Source organism: Cucurbita maxima, unplaced genomic scaffold (genome assembly GCF_002738345.1).
Source record: "Cucurbita maxima cultivar Rimu unplaced genomic scaffold, Cmax_1.0 Cma_Scf00019, whole genome shotgun sequence".
In the NCBI taxonomy this organism is placed as follows: domain Eukaryota; kingdom Viridiplantae; phylum Streptophyta; class Magnoliopsida; order Cucurbitales; family Cucurbitaceae; genus Cucurbita; species Cucurbita maxima.
The window spans coordinates 1,043,727-1,060,610 of NW_019272035.1; the positions used below are offsets into that span (position 1 = coordinate 1,043,727).

Sequence of the window (16,884 nt, forward strand, 5' to 3'; positions counted from 1 at the left end):
TTTTTTTTTTTTTTTTTTTTTTTTTACCTTCCGGTGCAAATTAGGGTAATCTTTTTTTAATTAAGTTTATAAACAATATTCTCATATTAAAAAAAAAAATTAATCCATATTTTAAATAATTCAGATCACACTAATATCGTACAAATTAGGTCAGATTTTTTCATAATATCGTACAAATTAGGTCAGATTTTTTCGATTTGATTTGAGTTGAATAATTCGGGTCTGATCACAATTTTTGTTCTTAGACTGAGAATCATTATTTAAAATTTAAGAAAATCATTATCTAAATAAATTTGTTAGGAAGTTAAAAAAATAATTTTAAAAAATAAAAGTCTAATAAATAAATTTGTTAGACTGAGAATCACATAAAATTGCTTCTAGTAAAATACGTCTCATGAGATCCCACATCGGTTAAAGAGGAGATCGAAACATTTTTTTATAAGGGTGTGGAAACTTATCCGTAGCAAACTCATTTTAAAAACTTGGAGGAAAGGCCCAAAGATAACAATATCCGCTAGCAGTGGATTTGGGCTATTACATATTTAACCATGAAATTTTTATGATTGAGCCAAAAAAAAAAAAAAAATGCACGTTGTTGGTATAGGTAGTAACTTTATTTTAGTTATGTTACACGTTTAACCATGAAGTTCCTATAGATAGTAACTTTCAATTATTTCAAGCATGTATTAGTAATCAATCCTATTATTAGGATCACTCTCATTTAAATGTGGTATCAGTCCATTCATCATATACAACATCATACCTTAAACAAACATGAAATTTTATATATGCAACATTTGATTATTTAAATTAAGAAAAAAAGCATGTAGAGACGCCCAATAAGCTGCTTCTATTTAAACGTTTTCTTTTGACGAGTGTGTCATAGTTGACAATGAGTGAAGCATGCGTCTCCTCAATTGATACTCATCTCGAACAACATGTTTTTTTTTTTTGTTTAAGAAAAAAAAATAATTTTTTCCATATATATAAATATATTAAATTAAAGTAAATATTATTTATAAAAAGTTGGAATGAAATATGAAATTATTTAAGATATTAAATTTTAGATTTAAAAAAAATGCATCGAGAATATACTAAAAACTTAAGAAAATAATATAAAAATAACATAAAAATAATAAAAATATCCCAAAAATGTTGCGGCTTTTCCGTATAAACGTCTCTACGTGCTTCAATCTGTCCTCCATTAAGAGTATTTATTTATTGATAAAGTTTAATCTAAATAAATTAAATTCTTTTTGCCACTTTCCATATATATATATATATAAAATTAATCCCAAGAGGTTATTTACGTGAAAAAAAGAAAAAAAAATAATTTTTAAAATAAATAGTTACCCGAGATTATTTGAGACATTTTTAACCATAATTTCAGATTTTTAGATCACTTTAATTCAAATATAGTCTTAATTCATTTATATACTCTTTTTTTATACAGATGTCACAAAAATAGTCATATTTTACCGATATTATTAATAAATTATTAAAATTTAGAGAAATTGTAATTTAAAATACTATTAAAATATTAATATTTTTAGAAATAAAATGACAAAATCAAAACAATACAAAACTATGAATAATAATGAGTTGACTGCGGTCAAAGAACATAAAAATGGCCAGACAAAAGAATATTTGCTCATGACTTAACATTTCAAAAATCTATTTCATTAAAAAAAAGAAAAAAAAAAGAATTTCCTCGTCAATTTTCCAACTCATTCAAACTAATCTACCTCGATCTCTAATTCAACCGAGACTAGTTAAAGCTAAACCTAGCAAAGCTATGCAACGTGGTTGTTACGACCCTTCTTAATCTTATAAAACCGTCAGCTCCGCAAATAAATTCTCTTAAACTAGTTAGTGTTCCTACATTCTCTGATGACAACCGAATTAACAGTGCTCAGTTTCTATTTACAGCTCGAGGGCGGTCGCCCTCTCGAGAGAAAAACAAAACCCTAAGAAGAAAGGTGGTGGGAAAGTACTAATGGTGTCTCAATTTATGGCTTCTTGGTCCATGATAATCCTCTTGCATGCCTGGTAGCCATTGAGAATGTGGTTTTCTTGAGGCCTTGCTTGGGGCTCTCTTCATCTTCATCAACAAATCTCCACCACTTTTCTTATACTCTTTGCTCATCCCTTTCTCCAACAATCTAATCCCTTTAAAAAAAATTCCTTTTTTAATCGTCTTACAACATAAAAATATCGTCTTTTTTACTTAAGAACACTCATTTACTCGTTTCGTAATGATTTTGAACTTAACAATAGTGATTTTAACCATTTCAGAATGTTAGAACGTAGAACAGTGTTTTAAAAGAAGACCCAGATGATAAAATTAGTTGAGGAATTAATTGGTACCTTGAGCTCGGGAGACGATGAGGAAAAGAAGAAGAACCGCCATTGAAGAGAGCTTCATTTGGACTGTATGAATAAAGCTTGAGGTTTGGTGCAACAATGGTGATGAGAATGGATGAAAAAGATTTGAACTTTGAGGCTTTGATTTGATGTCTTTGTGTGAGGGTTAGAGAAGAAAATATCTGAACTTTTTGACAAGCATTTGTTGATTCATGTGTGTGTGTGTGTCTCTATATATATATATAAAGAGAGAAAAAAGAATGGGAATTTCAAGCTACTTTATTTCTGGTTTGTTTTGTCTGTTTTGTGAAGATGGGGAACACCGAAAAGACCAATCATTTTATATTGGAATAATATATATATATATATATATATATATATATATATACACAAACGATCTCGACTTAGTTGGAATGGAGAACAAAACATTTTTTATAAGGGTATGAAAACCTCTCCCGAAGATAGACGCATTTTAAGATTGTGAGACTGACGACAATACATAACGAGCCATATTAGACAATATCTACTTATCGTGAGCTTGGACTGTTACAATAAATATATATATATATATATATATATATTACCTGAATTGGAGTCTTCCCTCAAACAAGGAGGGCTGGTCGGACAGAAGCGGGGTATGCTACCAATACCTAGTAAGTCAATTCCGGTATTGTCTAAATAACAATGAAGCACGAGAAAGCCTAAAAGAAAGTCTGTACTATTACTGAGCTAGGTGACAGGACTGAGATAAGCTGTTATTGTTTCATAAGCATGTGGCAATCTGGTGGTATAGTGAGCTCTCTCTCTTGATTAAGCTTCGGTCATTGATAGAGAGAATCACCTAGCCTAGTATTAGACTCGACTAGCCTTGGGCAGATTGCTTTGAATAGTGTAGTTTTCTTAGCTCCGGGAATTGCCTTATCTATATATATACCAATAAAAAAAATATGGATATAAAAGAATTCAATATTTTAGTATATTTTTCTTTAAATAATTTTTTTTTTTCTTTCAAGCGTGACAAATTTTTTTTAATATTTAGATACAAATATAACTTGAATGAACATTTTTTTAATGAAATAAAATTAATTTTGAGACGAAATAAGATTAATATTGAAATTAAAAATTTAGGGTATCAATCCATACCCACACGAGGGGACAACTTGATTTGTTGTGTACCCATTATATGTATATATATGTTTGAAGGGAATGAGTTGGCTTTTGGTTTGGAACTTTCCTTTTTTTTGATTGACTAATCACAAAATTTGGTGATTGATGTAATTCCATATTGTCATATCAAAATTACCCTTCTTTTGAAAGAAAAAATCCTAGAAATCCTTGAAAAATTTGGATCTTTTTTGAATCGAGATTATGAATTTTCATATCGACGGTAGAGGGGAATGAAGTATTATTAATAAGGGTATAAACGTATTTTAAAATCATGAGACTAACGTCGATATGTACTAGCCAAAGTAGGTAATATTCGCTAGTGGTGAGATTGAGGTATTACAAATGGTAGACATCGAGTGGTGAGCCAATAAGGCGTTGGCCCTACAAAGGGGTGGATTGTGAGATCCCACATTCATTGGAGAGAGAAACAAAACATTCCTTATAAGGGTGTGCAATACTCTTCCTAATAGACGTGTTTTAATACGTGAGGCAGACAATATTTGTTAGTGATGAGATTGAGCTGATACAGATACCACATCATTCGAACAAGATTGATTCTGAAAACCTGAACTTATGGTTAATAAAGGGTTAAAAAAAAGTTGATAATTACGGAAGTTAAGAGTGTTTGACTGATAAAACGTGCAAAAAAAATATGTGGGTAGTGTTCGGATTTCAGGAATGTCATGTGTCGAATCTAGATTCAAAATCTTGAACACGAAGACGAAATTGATTTGTTTATTAGGAAGGTTAGAATCATTTTTTTTATTATTATTATTTCCACTTAGAAATGCTTTGTAATGTCAAATTTAGTAAGTACATGAGGTACAAGAACATTGAGACAAACTTACATTAAATAAACCAACCCATGATAAAATAGTATATATGGTCATAAAACATGTTTTCCTTTAAGACGTTTAAGTTCCTTGGGTCTTGTTTGGATGTCTATTCAAAAAAGGTACCTAATTATTATATAGTTTTTTTTTTAATATATGTATATTTTAAAAATAATTTTGAATTAACAAACAAATTTAGAAAATATATAAGAAAAATAATTGAGTTAATTAGGATTAAACGTTTTTAGTTTTTCAATTTTTGAAAAATAAAAGCGTTTTGTGACACTAGATTAAGGGAGATGGCAGATTCGAATTACCTTGTTGATTGAATATCTCAAAGTAAGAACATTGTTTGAGATTCGAATCACTTCACAAGCAATATCGATCATGTCTAGCTTAAATGATTCTTGTTGATCAAATATCTCAATGCAAGAACACTTGTTTGAGATTCGAATCACTCAACAAGCAGGATTGATCATGTCGAGTTTGAATGATTCTACATGCAACCTAAACTACATAGAATGACAAAGAAACTTAGTCATTGGCTAAAGAAAGCACAAATGCTCCTTGTACTATATTTTTAAAGTCTACTTACAAATACATGACTTTATATAACCTGAAAATGAAACTATTAAAGATATATCAAGAGTTCGTAACATTCATACTTAATGGTTGTAATTAACTATTATGTAATTGTAACCTAAAGTAAATAAAAAATCTTAAAATACATTAATGAAATACAATAACTCTAAATTACTCCAAAATATAGTCCACCCAAAATTTATAACATGAAACTTCAATCTCTTCAATGTGGCATGAATTGAAATATCTTTTGATAATTTCAACAATATTTTATTCACATATTTATTGAAGCATATTGTATGATTGATGTCTCTTGGTTCATATCAAAAGAGATAAATGATTGAAGTGAGACCACGTTAAAAATGAAGTGATATTGAAGATAAAATGACTAAGAAAGTCTTAATGTAAATAACTAGGAACTTCACAGTTAAACGTGTTTTTCTTTGGGCAATTATAAGTTGGGTAGTCTCAACGAATTTTTTCTAGAATTTATGTGAGTAAAGACAAAATATACTAGAAAGACTCATGTTGATCTGTGAAGATAATCTTCATTCTTAGAAGGGATGAGTAAGTAATGTGACCATATCACGGGAATGTAGAGTAACGTTGGAGCTATCATATTTTAAATCTTGGACATAGATCGTTATATATCGGACAACCGATTAATTTTTTTTTTCAAAAGGCGTTCGTATTTTGTAATTAATTATCTTTTAAATGGAACATTTTTTATTTTAAAAGAAAATTATAGTAAGTTGATGTCGGAAAATGGATCCCAACTTCCCCAACTCACAAATAGAGTTAGACATCGATCGCCTGTTTAAAGGAATTGGTTTTCATTGTCGTCTTGTCGTCCCACCCAATTACGTGCGTCATGACGTCATACTTAATCCACGTATTTTTTTTTTTTTTTTTTGCTAAATTAATAGAAATACTCCAAATTTAGTATTTTATCTACAAAAGAATTTTAATAATATATTTAAAATTTACAACCGTTAATTTTAGACTCAATTTTAGAAATTTTCATTAATATCCTTCCAAAATAAAAATTATGAAAAATTATTTAATTTATTAGAATATTTTAATTTTTTAATAAAAATTATATTGGAAAATGGATATTGTCCATTAAAAATATTATATAAAAACGTGAATATAAATATAGAAAAAAATTATTGTGAAAATCAAATAAATAGATAATTTTACATAATCTTGCTGCTGAAAGGGGGGAGAAGAAGCAGAGTTCCGCGAAGCTAATCGATTTTCTTGGCGGTAACTGCTTTCCTTCCTTCCTGTGCTTGATACAACAATCATTGTTCTTTCTTGTTCCGATTATCGTTCGTAATTCGTCCTTTTGATGTTCTGTTGTTAAAAAGAATCTCTGTTGTATGTTGAAGTTGAATTGTATTGTGGTCTGGAAATGTATGGTTTATGATTGAAATTAGGTTGAATTTTGCTTTGGTTTGAAGAGGATATTGTCGAATGCGATTCCGTGTTTGGTTATTAGGAATTTGTTTGTTTAATTTGTAAATGTAACTCAACTTCGAACTGTTTCATTAGGTTGGATTTGAATTTGCTGTTATTCTTCTTTTCGTTGCTATCAGGATTTAGGAATTGAACAGGATTTAGGCATTGGGATGTCTGCCATATTTATCTTCTTACATTATATGATATTTTGATCTGGACGAAGTGGAAAATTTGCAGTCCAGCCATTTGTAGGTTTGGTTTCAAGTGTAGGAGATGAAATAAGTCATACACTAGAAGAATTATCTTTTTAGATCTCAAAGTTACTTCTGAAATTAAGGAATATGTAACTACCAAAGTCCACCGCTAGCTGATATTGTCTTTTTTGGGTTTTCAGTTTTGGGATTTTCCTCAAGGTCTTTAAAATGAGCGCTAGGGAGAAGTTTCCACACCCTTATTAAGAATGTTTCGTTCCCCTCCCCAATGTGAGGTCTCACAATCTAGAGACTCCACGTCGATTGGAGAGAGGAATGAGTGCCAGCGAGGACGTTAGGCCCCGAAGGATGGTGGATTGTGAGATCCACATCAGTTGGGGAGGAGAACGAAGTATTATTTATAAGAGTGTGGAAACCTCTCCCATCGGAAAAGGAAAGCCCAAAGAGGGCTTGGGCTATTATAGAATACCTGAAGTTAAGCATGGGGAACCGAGTTGTTTCATTATCGGTTTGATATTTCCTTTTCATTTTTTTCTTCTATTCCATTCACTTTTAAGCTTTCCTACTCTGCTTCATCTTGTAAGTGTTAAGTTGATCTCACCAATTACAACTTGTCTAGTTAAAGGAAGGAGTACAGTATTATAGCCTTTTCTCCCCTCAAAGAGACAATTCTCGACAGCTTCTGATATTTCTCAACCGAAGTGGTTTCTTATGCCTTGTTGAAACTACCATTCAAATGCACGAAGATTTTAGGTAGATATTTTGATGCAGTTCAAAGGATTCTTCGTGGAGGAAAATAAGTCTTATTATAATGTTACATAAGTAGCCTTGGTATTGGATGTATAGCCTTTTCATTTCCTTGGATAATGTGAATATGGGGCTGATATCTTGACTGTAGCTATATACTATTGCAGTTTAGTATGGCTGTGGAGTATTTCTAAATCTGTTAGAAGGTGGTCTTTTAGTGGATGAAAGTTGTGGTATGTTGAGGATTGTTGGGAGGGAGTTCCACGTTAAGCTAATTAAGGGGATGATCATGGGTTTATAAGTAAAGAATACATCTTCATTGGTATGAAGTATTTTAGGAAAACCAAAAACAAAATCATGAAAGTTAATTCTCAAAGTGGACAATATCATACCATTGTGGAGATTCGTGATTCCTAACATGATATTAGAGTCATGCCTTTAACTTAGTCATGTCAATAGAATCCTCGAGTGTCGAACAAAGAAGTTGCTAACCTTGAAGGTGTAGTCAAAAGTGACTCGAGTGTCGAACAAAGGGTGTACTTTGTTCGAAGACTCCAGAGAAAGGTGTCGAGCCCCGATTAAGAAGAAACTGTTCAAGGGCTACATAGGCCTCAAAGGAGGCTCTATGGTGTACTTTGTTCAAGAGGAGGATTGTTGGGAGGGAGTCCCACATTGGCTAATTTAGGGGATGATCATGGATTTATAAGCAAGCAATGCATCTTCATTAGTACGAGGCCTTTTGAGAAAACCAAAAGCAAAGTCATGAGAGTTAATGCTCAAATATCATATAATTGTGTACGTTTGTGATTCCTAACATGACAGTGTGTTGTTTCGAGAAAAAATTGTGAAATCTGTGTCTTTTTCAGGTGTAATTGCACTTGATTTTTCTGAGCATATGCTCAATTGTTATGATTTCATTAAGAAAGATGCTACCCTTTTGAACACGTAATTCTATTCTATGGCTTTTACTATCTCTTAATTAATTCCTTAGAACTGCTATCACTATTAGACTCTGCTGGCCTGTGTATTAAGTCCTCTTCACTTGCAAGAAAGAAAGATATCTCTTAATTAATTCCTTAGAACTGCTATCACTATTATACTCTGCTGGCCTGTGTATTAAGTCCTCTTCACTTGCAAGAAAGAAAGACTATCTTATAAAAAATATGCAGTAATCTTGCTGTTGGAGGGCAGATATCTGTAGGCTTCTCTTTTCATCAGGATGGATGGATGCCCTTCAAGCTGGTGCAGCATCACCTTGTTGGCCATCTCCTTCCATTGATGTAAGCATTTTTGCCTTTAGGATCATACTTCGTTGCTTGATGTCCTACCAGCAATAATCCGCTTAATTCAACCAGATTACAGAATATCAATGTTGAGTCATTGAATTCATCCCATTATTTTCACTATAGAAATTCTCCTCTCAACCAGCATGTGTGATTGTAAGCATTCAAAGTTTCTCTCTCCATGCTTGCTATAATTCTTCTTGGTAGCTTGTTTAATTTAGGATCATATTATTTTTAGTACAAGTCAACCGCTAGTAAATATTGTCTATTTAAACCTTTTCTTCCCGGCTTTCCCTCCATGTTTTTAAAACGTGTCTGGTAGGAAGAGGTTTCTACTCCATTATAAAAAATGTTTTGTTCTTCTCCTCAATCGATGTGGGATCTCACAACAAACAATCTCGAATTCGGTCATAATTCATCAATTGTTCTAAATGCCATTTGATCTCAAAACAAACATGTAGAATTGATGCTTACCGTCTTATGATAAACAATTGCATTTTAATGGTGTCGGGTGAATCAATGATAAGTTTCTTTATATAGATAATCTGCATTAATATCTTTATATATGGAGATAACTGATTAGGTTTTAGGTTCTAGGTTCCTCTAATTCTGTAGGATGCAATGGTTTGATATTTTCTTGATCATCACGATGGACTTCTAAGCATTATAAGTTTGTGTACTGCAGCGTGCTTTTTAGAAGTATGGCTATTTAACATAGGAAACGAAACATTCTTTTCTGAACTAGGATTAAGATGTAATTATTGAAATTCTTTATTGTTTAATTAAATATGCAAATGTAATTAAAAAAAAAAACTATCGAAAGTCTTAATTCAGTGAATTTAGTGTGTTTTTTTTAATATAAAAATTACAGGCAGTAACATGGTAATATTTAATTGTATATTAATTATAAAAAAAGAAAAAAGAAAAAAGAAAAAGGAAAGAGCAATTGGGAAGGAGAAGTGGGGGATTCAGAATTCAGACTGACAGATAGCGTCCAATCCCCACGTGCGGCACCCACGCACTTTCACATCACACCTCCTCCCTCTTTGACTTTTGACCAACTTTTTTTCTTTTTTTACTTTTTCTCAATTTTTTTAGAATATTATAATTTTTATTTAGTCTCTCTCGAATCTAATGCATGTAACAACTTGAGGCCACCGATGATACTAACGACTGTCTGCTTTGATTTATTACGTATTGTCGCTGTTAGACGAACACGACTCTCCACAATGATATGATATTGTCCACTTTGAGCGTAAGCTCTCATGACTTTGCTTTGGGCTTCCCAAAAGGCCTCACACCAATGGAAAGTGTATTCTTAGATTATAAACCCATGATCATTCCCTAAATTAACCGATGTGGGACTTTCATCATCCAACACCTACTTTCATCATCCAACACCTCCCCTCGAACAAAGCACGCCTCCCCTTAATCGAGGCTCGACTCCTTTGGAGTCTTAGTCATTTTTGACTGCCTTCGTACCTTCGAGGAGGCTTGACTCCTTTTGGAGTTCTTTGTTCGACATTTAAGGATTTGCCAATCTATTGACACGACTAAGTTTAGGGCATGACTCTGATACCATGTTAGACGAACACGACTCTCCACAATGATATGATATTGTCCACTTTGAGCGTAAGCTCTCATGGCTTTGCTTTGGGCTTCCCAAAAGGCCTCACACCAATGGAGAGTGTATTCTTAGATTATAAACCCATGACTATTCCCTAAATTAACCGATGTGGGACTTTCATCATCCAACAGTCGCTAGCTTCACGGTTTTAAACCGCGTATATTAGAAAGAGGTTTCACACTCTTCTAAAAAAATGTTTTGTTCTCGTGTTCAATTGAGATGAGGGTCGAATATTAGAATGATGCAATAAAAACTCCATATAGATTAACATCAAATTATACAATTGTAACCCATAATTAAAAATAAATGATTAGGGAACCAGAAGTAGATCTCTTGCACGTGACATAGCTTTATGCCAAATTGCCTTTCTGCTTTATTTTTTGGTCACGGCACGTGGGGTTGGCCACTCCTTTTATTACATTTATTAACTTATTAATTTTTCTGTGTAATTTTTTTTTTTTTTTTAATATATGATTTGAAGATCATGTTTGCACGTGTGGGCTACAATTTTAATTGGTCGGTTTAAAAAGACCATCAATTTACTGTTACCAACCGAAAGAAAAAAAATATTTTTTAAATAAGAAAAAGAGTTCCACGACATTTTTTTTTTACAACTTAGCCCTTACGAAACAAATTTATTTTATTTAAAAAAAAAAAACAATAATTTTCAAACAAAATCTAAACATTTCAATTTAATTTGTATTATATAAATTAATTCATGGGTTGAAGAGGAAGATTACAGTAGTCTGTTACGTAATATCATCAATCTCACGATTTTTAAATGCATCTATTAGAGAAAGATTTTCACACTCTTATAAAGAATGATTCGTTTCACGTCTGTTGGAGAAGGGATGTCATGCATGTAATTGCAACTCTATTTCAATAGGAAAATAGAATCACATTCAAAAATTATATTTTGGCCAATAATAAAGAATTAAAGAAATGGATTATTTGAAGATTAGAGTTTTTGAAAAATAAATAAAGTAATTTTGTGGTGATTTTTTTTAATATTTATTTTATTACCGTTTCTAATCCTAATTATGTAATGTCTTATACCTCATATATGAATTTTGAATTTGACATTTGATGATTATGATATTTCTTTATATTTTCGGCATCGTGACCACACTATCTACTTGTCTTGAAGTGTTTCTAAAAGTAAAACTATTCTACAAACCAATGGGTACTAATACGTTTCTTAAGAAAATCTTTAATAGGACGTTCAACGTAAAAGTGTTCCAATGATTAAGTCACTGAAAAACCAACGATTCGGTATCCAAATTCGACACATAATGGGCCAAATCCAACGACATAGTCACGTTACCAACTCCTCGCATTTTAAGAGTGAAGACTATCCCCACATACCCAACATGAGTTTTTCCAAGCTTTATCCTCGCCCACATATAGAAAAATTCATAAGAGGTCACCTAACATAGAATTACTCCAAATAAAGCATGGTTTACCATGAAGTTCTTGTGATTGAGTCATTAAAAAAAAAGTGCATCTTAGTAGTATAGATAGTAACTTTCATTTTCTTTAAATCTTCTCATTCGAATATGGTCTCAGTTCATTCGTATAACCCTGTTGTACTGAGGTGTCATAAATGTACTCTTCCTTTATCGAGCGTCCCGAGTTATCGTGGTCTCAAGAAGTAGGAAAATTAATATAGTTGCAAACTCCAAGAGTAGGCGTTGGTTAGAGAGCATAAAGGCATTAAAAAAGAAGATAGAAGTTATTTTAAGGGGGTGTTTTCTATGTTGTTCCTTAAAATTTGAAGCCAAAAAGCAATAGTTTAGTGCTTTCTCTCTCTCTCAAACATATTATATAGTTAATCATTTCAGACATTTACTTAACCAAACCAAAATAAAACAAAACATTATTATTATTATCAATCAACACAATTTTTTTTTACAAAAATTTCAGAATTTTCTCTCATTAGTGGAGTGGTTGGATTATTTATTTATGTTTGATTCCTTTAAAACATGTTTTTATATATATATATATATTGGTATTTGTATTTCTTATTCCCCATGAGGCCTTTTCTTCTTGTTTTTTTAAACCTTTTAAATTCTAAAAATAAAAATTCAAATATTTAGACACAATTTTAAAAAAAAGGTTTAAAAAAAGTATCGATGTCGTATTAGGGTTATAATTTGGGTATCTTCGTTGGACCTAGCTAGTTACCATATATCTTGTTGGATGATGAAAGTCCCACATCGGCTAATTTAGGAAATGATCATGGGTTTATAAGTGAGGAATACTAACTCCATTGGTATGAGGTCTTTTGGGAAGCCCAAAGCAAAGCCATGAGAGCTTATGCTCAAAGTGGACAATATCATACCATTGTGGAGAGTCGTGTTCGTCTAACATATCTTTCTTTTTATATATATATTTATAATTATTTCAAACAAAATATGTTTAACTCTCAAGTTTCTATAATTGAGCCATAAAGAAAAAGGTGCATGTGAAGCAGTGATATATGAATGAATCAAGATCACATCCGAATGAGAGCAATTGTAAGGATAAGTGCACTATTTTTTTTTCCCACTGACTCTATCATAAGAACTTTATGGTTAAGTCTGGAGATAGTTTTCACTCTTGGAACCGATGAGTAAGTAACGTAACTATGTCGCAAGGAAATGTCGAGGTCATCAAGTGCCAAATCAAGATTCTGAATCCTGGGTATGGGTCGTTACAGTGCATCCTGTTGGTAAAAATAGTAACTCTCAAACTTTTTAAAGTATTTTTTAGTCATCATATCTTCACGTAAACTTCATTCGAATGTAATCTCGGTTCATTCATGTATCCCTTTTGTACTCGGATATCACTTTTCCTCCATGATATCATCATTTAGATCACAAAAAAAAAAAAATAATAATAATCTAAAAACTAAAGATCTAATAGATCTAAAACATGAATCAAAACAATGCAATAATATTAATAAACTAAAAAAAAAAAAAAAAAATTATTTTGGAATTAGTAATTTAAACACTTAAAATGGGAGACATAAAAACATCACCCATGTTCCTTCTTATATTATCTTATTTCTCTTCATAAATAAACAAATAAATAATTATATATATTATATTTAAAAATTAAAAAAATTAAAAAATTAAAAATTAAAAAAATAGTGAATCAGCCTCCCAAGGAATAAATTTATTGCTCCTTTGTGAAACTCCATAAATACTCAATTTATCTCTTCATGTTTGCCCTCTCCAAAACTCATTTCTAACCCTCTTTCAAAGCCTCCAAGATGGTATTTTTTTTCTCTCTCTCTCGATATGATTTAGGGTTCGTGTTGGTTCAATTCGTAACGGGGTTTTGAAAATTTTCTTGTAGGGAATTCAGAAGCCTGCATGGTTAGAAGCTCTTTACACTCAAAAATTCTTTGTGGGTTGTTCATATCACGAGACTGCAAAGAAGAACGAGAAGAACATTTGTTGTTTGGATTGTTGTATCAGTATTTGCCCTCATTGCTCATCGTCCCACCGATTCCATCGCCTTCTTCAAGTTCGTCGATATGTTTATCATGACGTTGTTCGACTCGAAGATCTTCAAAAGCTCATTGATTGCTCTAACGTTCAGGTCAGTAATTGAAAGAACAATGTAAATTTTATCCTTGAATTCAACTGTAGTTTGAAAGGTTTTGCTTGTGTTTCTTAGCCTTATACCATAAATAGTGCCAAAGTCGTGTTCATCAAGAAGAGGCCTCAAAATAGACAATTTAAAGGGTCGGGAAATTATTGCACGTCTTGTGATAGAAGCCTTCAAGAACCTTATATCCATTGCTCTCTTGGGTGCAAGGTAATGAATCAAATTTGTTAAAGATTTTTAAAGGGTTTTGCTTAAATTAAGTTAGAACTTCGAATATTTCAGGTGGATTTTGTGGTGAAGAAGAAGAGAGACTTGAGTTCTTACCTTAGAACGTGCAATTCTTTAGCACTTAGTATGGATTTTGTAGCGTTAGAAGATAAAGGAGACGATGAAATGACCAACGAAACTCCTCGTTCGACCATTGTGGACTATGAAGAGGGGACGAGCTCGTCTTCGGGATCAGAGAACATGAGCACCATAGCTCACACGCCCATTGTTAGGAAGAAAAGAACTGGTCTTTGTTCGTGTGGAAGATCAAATAGAAAGATATCCAGTGATCAAGACATGACAACGAGCATAAGCATAAGTAGAAGGAAAGGCATCCCTCATAGATCTCCCTTATATTAACAAATTCTTCTTCTCTTTGGCTCGAAATTAGTTTTTTTTTTCGATCACATGAAAAATCTGATCTGTATGATTTTGAAAAAGTTAGAATTAGTCTCTGTAATGTAAAAGTTAAAAAAACGTTCATATGGGTTAATAAAACCGACTAATTATTAGGATTTTATCAAATCAAATGAGCTATTTATAAGCTAAAACTTAAAACCCGTTTGTCAAAACATCTCTACGAGTTAAATTTTAAAAAATATCGGGACTAAATTGAAATTTTGTTTAAATTATAGGGACCAAAACGCAAAATATTGAAACATTTTGCTCTCTTTATGGTATTGAAATTAGAGCTAACCTAAATTAATCAATTGGTCGGGGGTTTTGTCTTAATGGCATCACGTGGCTCCCAATTCCAAGTTATTGCTTGACCAATTTTTTTAATTATTTTAAATGTTATTTTAATCTTTAAACCCTTCAAATTTTAAAATATTAATTTTAGAGGCTTAAATTTTTTAAAAATTAACTACTTTTCTCCTTATTTTAATTTTAATTATATGTGCTACCAAATTAATATAATCTTCAATTCAGACAAAAATAAATATATTAATTATTTTTTTATCCAAATATAAAAATTTTAAAATTAAAATAGATATTTTAAAATTTCATAATATGATATCATGAAATTTTGCGTTTGTAGTCTTAAAATAAAATAACAAAAAATGTTTCGGGTAAAATAAAAATACAAATAAAAGAAATTATTAAAACTATACTCTAAACTAACCTAAAATCTACTAATAATTTTATAATTAAATAATATTTTAATCAATAAATTAGGATTAAACTGAAAATCATTGACTTTTAATATATTTATATTAGAGTGGAAAAAATAATAGGTGTACACGCTTACACATAAATGTCCCTCAAAGAAAATAAACAATAAATAAAACCCCAAGGTTTGACCGGTCAAATCCGTACATTTTTTAAAAATACTTCGACTTAATTAATGCATAAAAAATAAAAATAATTCACTTTTGTAAAAATTAATTTTTTAATTAAATTACTATTTTGACCTTCCAATTAAGTTTTGTTTCAATTTTATCCCATCTTGAATTTAATTTATTCAAAATTGTCTTAATATTTCATCTGTAGATAATAACTTTCAATTCTTTTAAATTTTTTCTTAGCTATCATATCTTTAAAATTATTCTTATTTAAATATGATATTGATTCATTTATACACTTAATTCAGGTGTCACAATTGATTTACCGACTACCCATATAAATAAAGCTAAAATAGTTCATCATATTTGTGAGATCTCACGTCAATAGGAGAGGAGAACGAATCATTTTTTTTTAAGGGTATGGAAACTTCTTTATAGTAGACGTGTTTTAAAACCGTGAAGTGATGGCAATACGGACCAAAACGAACCATATCTGTTAGCGGTAGACTTAAGTTGTTAAAATTGTTCAACATAGAATAAATCATATATGTACATAGTAAGATAATTTACTGATTTACTTGTTTGTTACCATGAATCAAGAAGAATCTATGATTTTATAGTTTGTTACAAATTTAATCTTTATTATACACATCTATAAATATACGAGGAATTTGGTTTTAATTTTTTTTATTTATTTAATTAATTTATGACAGTTGGATGTGGGAATTTGGGCCAAGCTATTAAGTGGTTGGGCTACTCTCCCATATTAATTAGAGAAGTCTTTGCCTTGATTTGGTCTTATGGGAGCCCACGTGGGTTAGTTTCCAATATTTACAATTTTTTATTTTATATCAATATAATATTTAATTTCAAAATTATGCATATAATCACTATTTTTATTTACGTTTTTCCAAATTATAAGCCAAAATTTAAAAATACAAAAAAAAATATATATATATATATTATTTCAAATAATAACTCGGGAGATTTAAATGTATAACTAAATAATTGTATTAAAAAATAACTAAATAACTATGAAATTAGACTTTAATTTGCTTGAATTTTTTTTAATTTTTAATAGTGTTTAATAAATTATTTAAAATAAAAATAATGATGAAAAAAAATTAATTTCAACTCAATATAATTAAAAATGTTGTTGAGACATCATTTCAATCTTGATTAACGTGAGATAAGGTTTGGGCTATTAAAGTGGGTTTCCTATGTTATATATATTAATTAGGAAATGTATTTTATTATTTATTTATTTAAGGTTAAATCTTAAAAATATCCCTAATTTTTTAATTTTAATAATACCCTTCAAAATTCAAAATTCTTTATTTTACAATTATACCTTTTAACTTTAAAAAATATTTATAATTTTCAAAAGTTTCTTTAACACTTTTATTTTTTTTTTTAACTTCAAAAAAAACCTTTTTTACAAAAAAAAAAAAAAAAAAAAAAAAA

The 16,884-nt window shown here is 30.5% G+C and overlaps 1 protein-coding gene and 1 long non-coding RNA gene across 3 annotated transcripts; one reads left to right on the top strand and one right to left on the bottom strand.

Moving 5' to 3' along the window:
- Positions 1–1,806: 1,806 nt before the first annotated feature.
- On the bottom strand, positions 1,807–2,595 carry LOC111493621. The gene is made up of 2 exons (XR_002720033.1): positions 2,368–2,595; positions 1,807–2,169 (listed from the first exon to the last, which is right to left on the bottom strand). It is a non-coding gene; the product is annotated as an uncharacterized LOC111493621 (long non-coding RNA).
- A 10,880-nt stretch (positions 2,596–13,475) lies between these two features.
- LOC111493766 lies at positions 13,476–14,639 on the top strand. 2 transcript variants are annotated; one of them, XM_023143608.1, is made up of 4 exons: positions 13,476–13,532; positions 13,616–13,861; positions 13,940–14,080; positions 14,153–14,639. In XM_023143608.1, exons 1-4 carry the CDS (start codon positions 13,530–13,532, stop codon positions 14,495–14,497), a joined length of 735 nt encoding a protein of 244 aa, XP_022999376.1. In that variant the 5' UTR covers positions 13,476–13,529; the 3' UTR covers positions 14,498–14,639. The 2 variants fall into 2 exon arrangements, with proteins under 2 accessions (XP_022999376.1, XP_022999377.1); XM_023143609.1 differs by having other exon boundaries at positions 13,490–13,532; positions 13,625–13,861.
- The last annotated feature ends 2,245 nt before the right edge of the window (positions 14,640–16,884 follow it).

Coding starts and splice junctions, on each gene's coding strand:
- LOC111493766 (XM_023143608.1), top strand. Junction 13,862..13,939: donor TTGATTGCTCTAACGTTCAG/GTCAGTAATTGA, acceptor TGTGTTTCTTAG/CCTTATACCATAAATAGTGC. Junction 14,081..14,152: donor ATTGCTCTCTTGGGTGCAAG/GTAATGAATCAA, acceptor CGAATATTTCAG/GTGGATTTTGTGGTGAAGAA.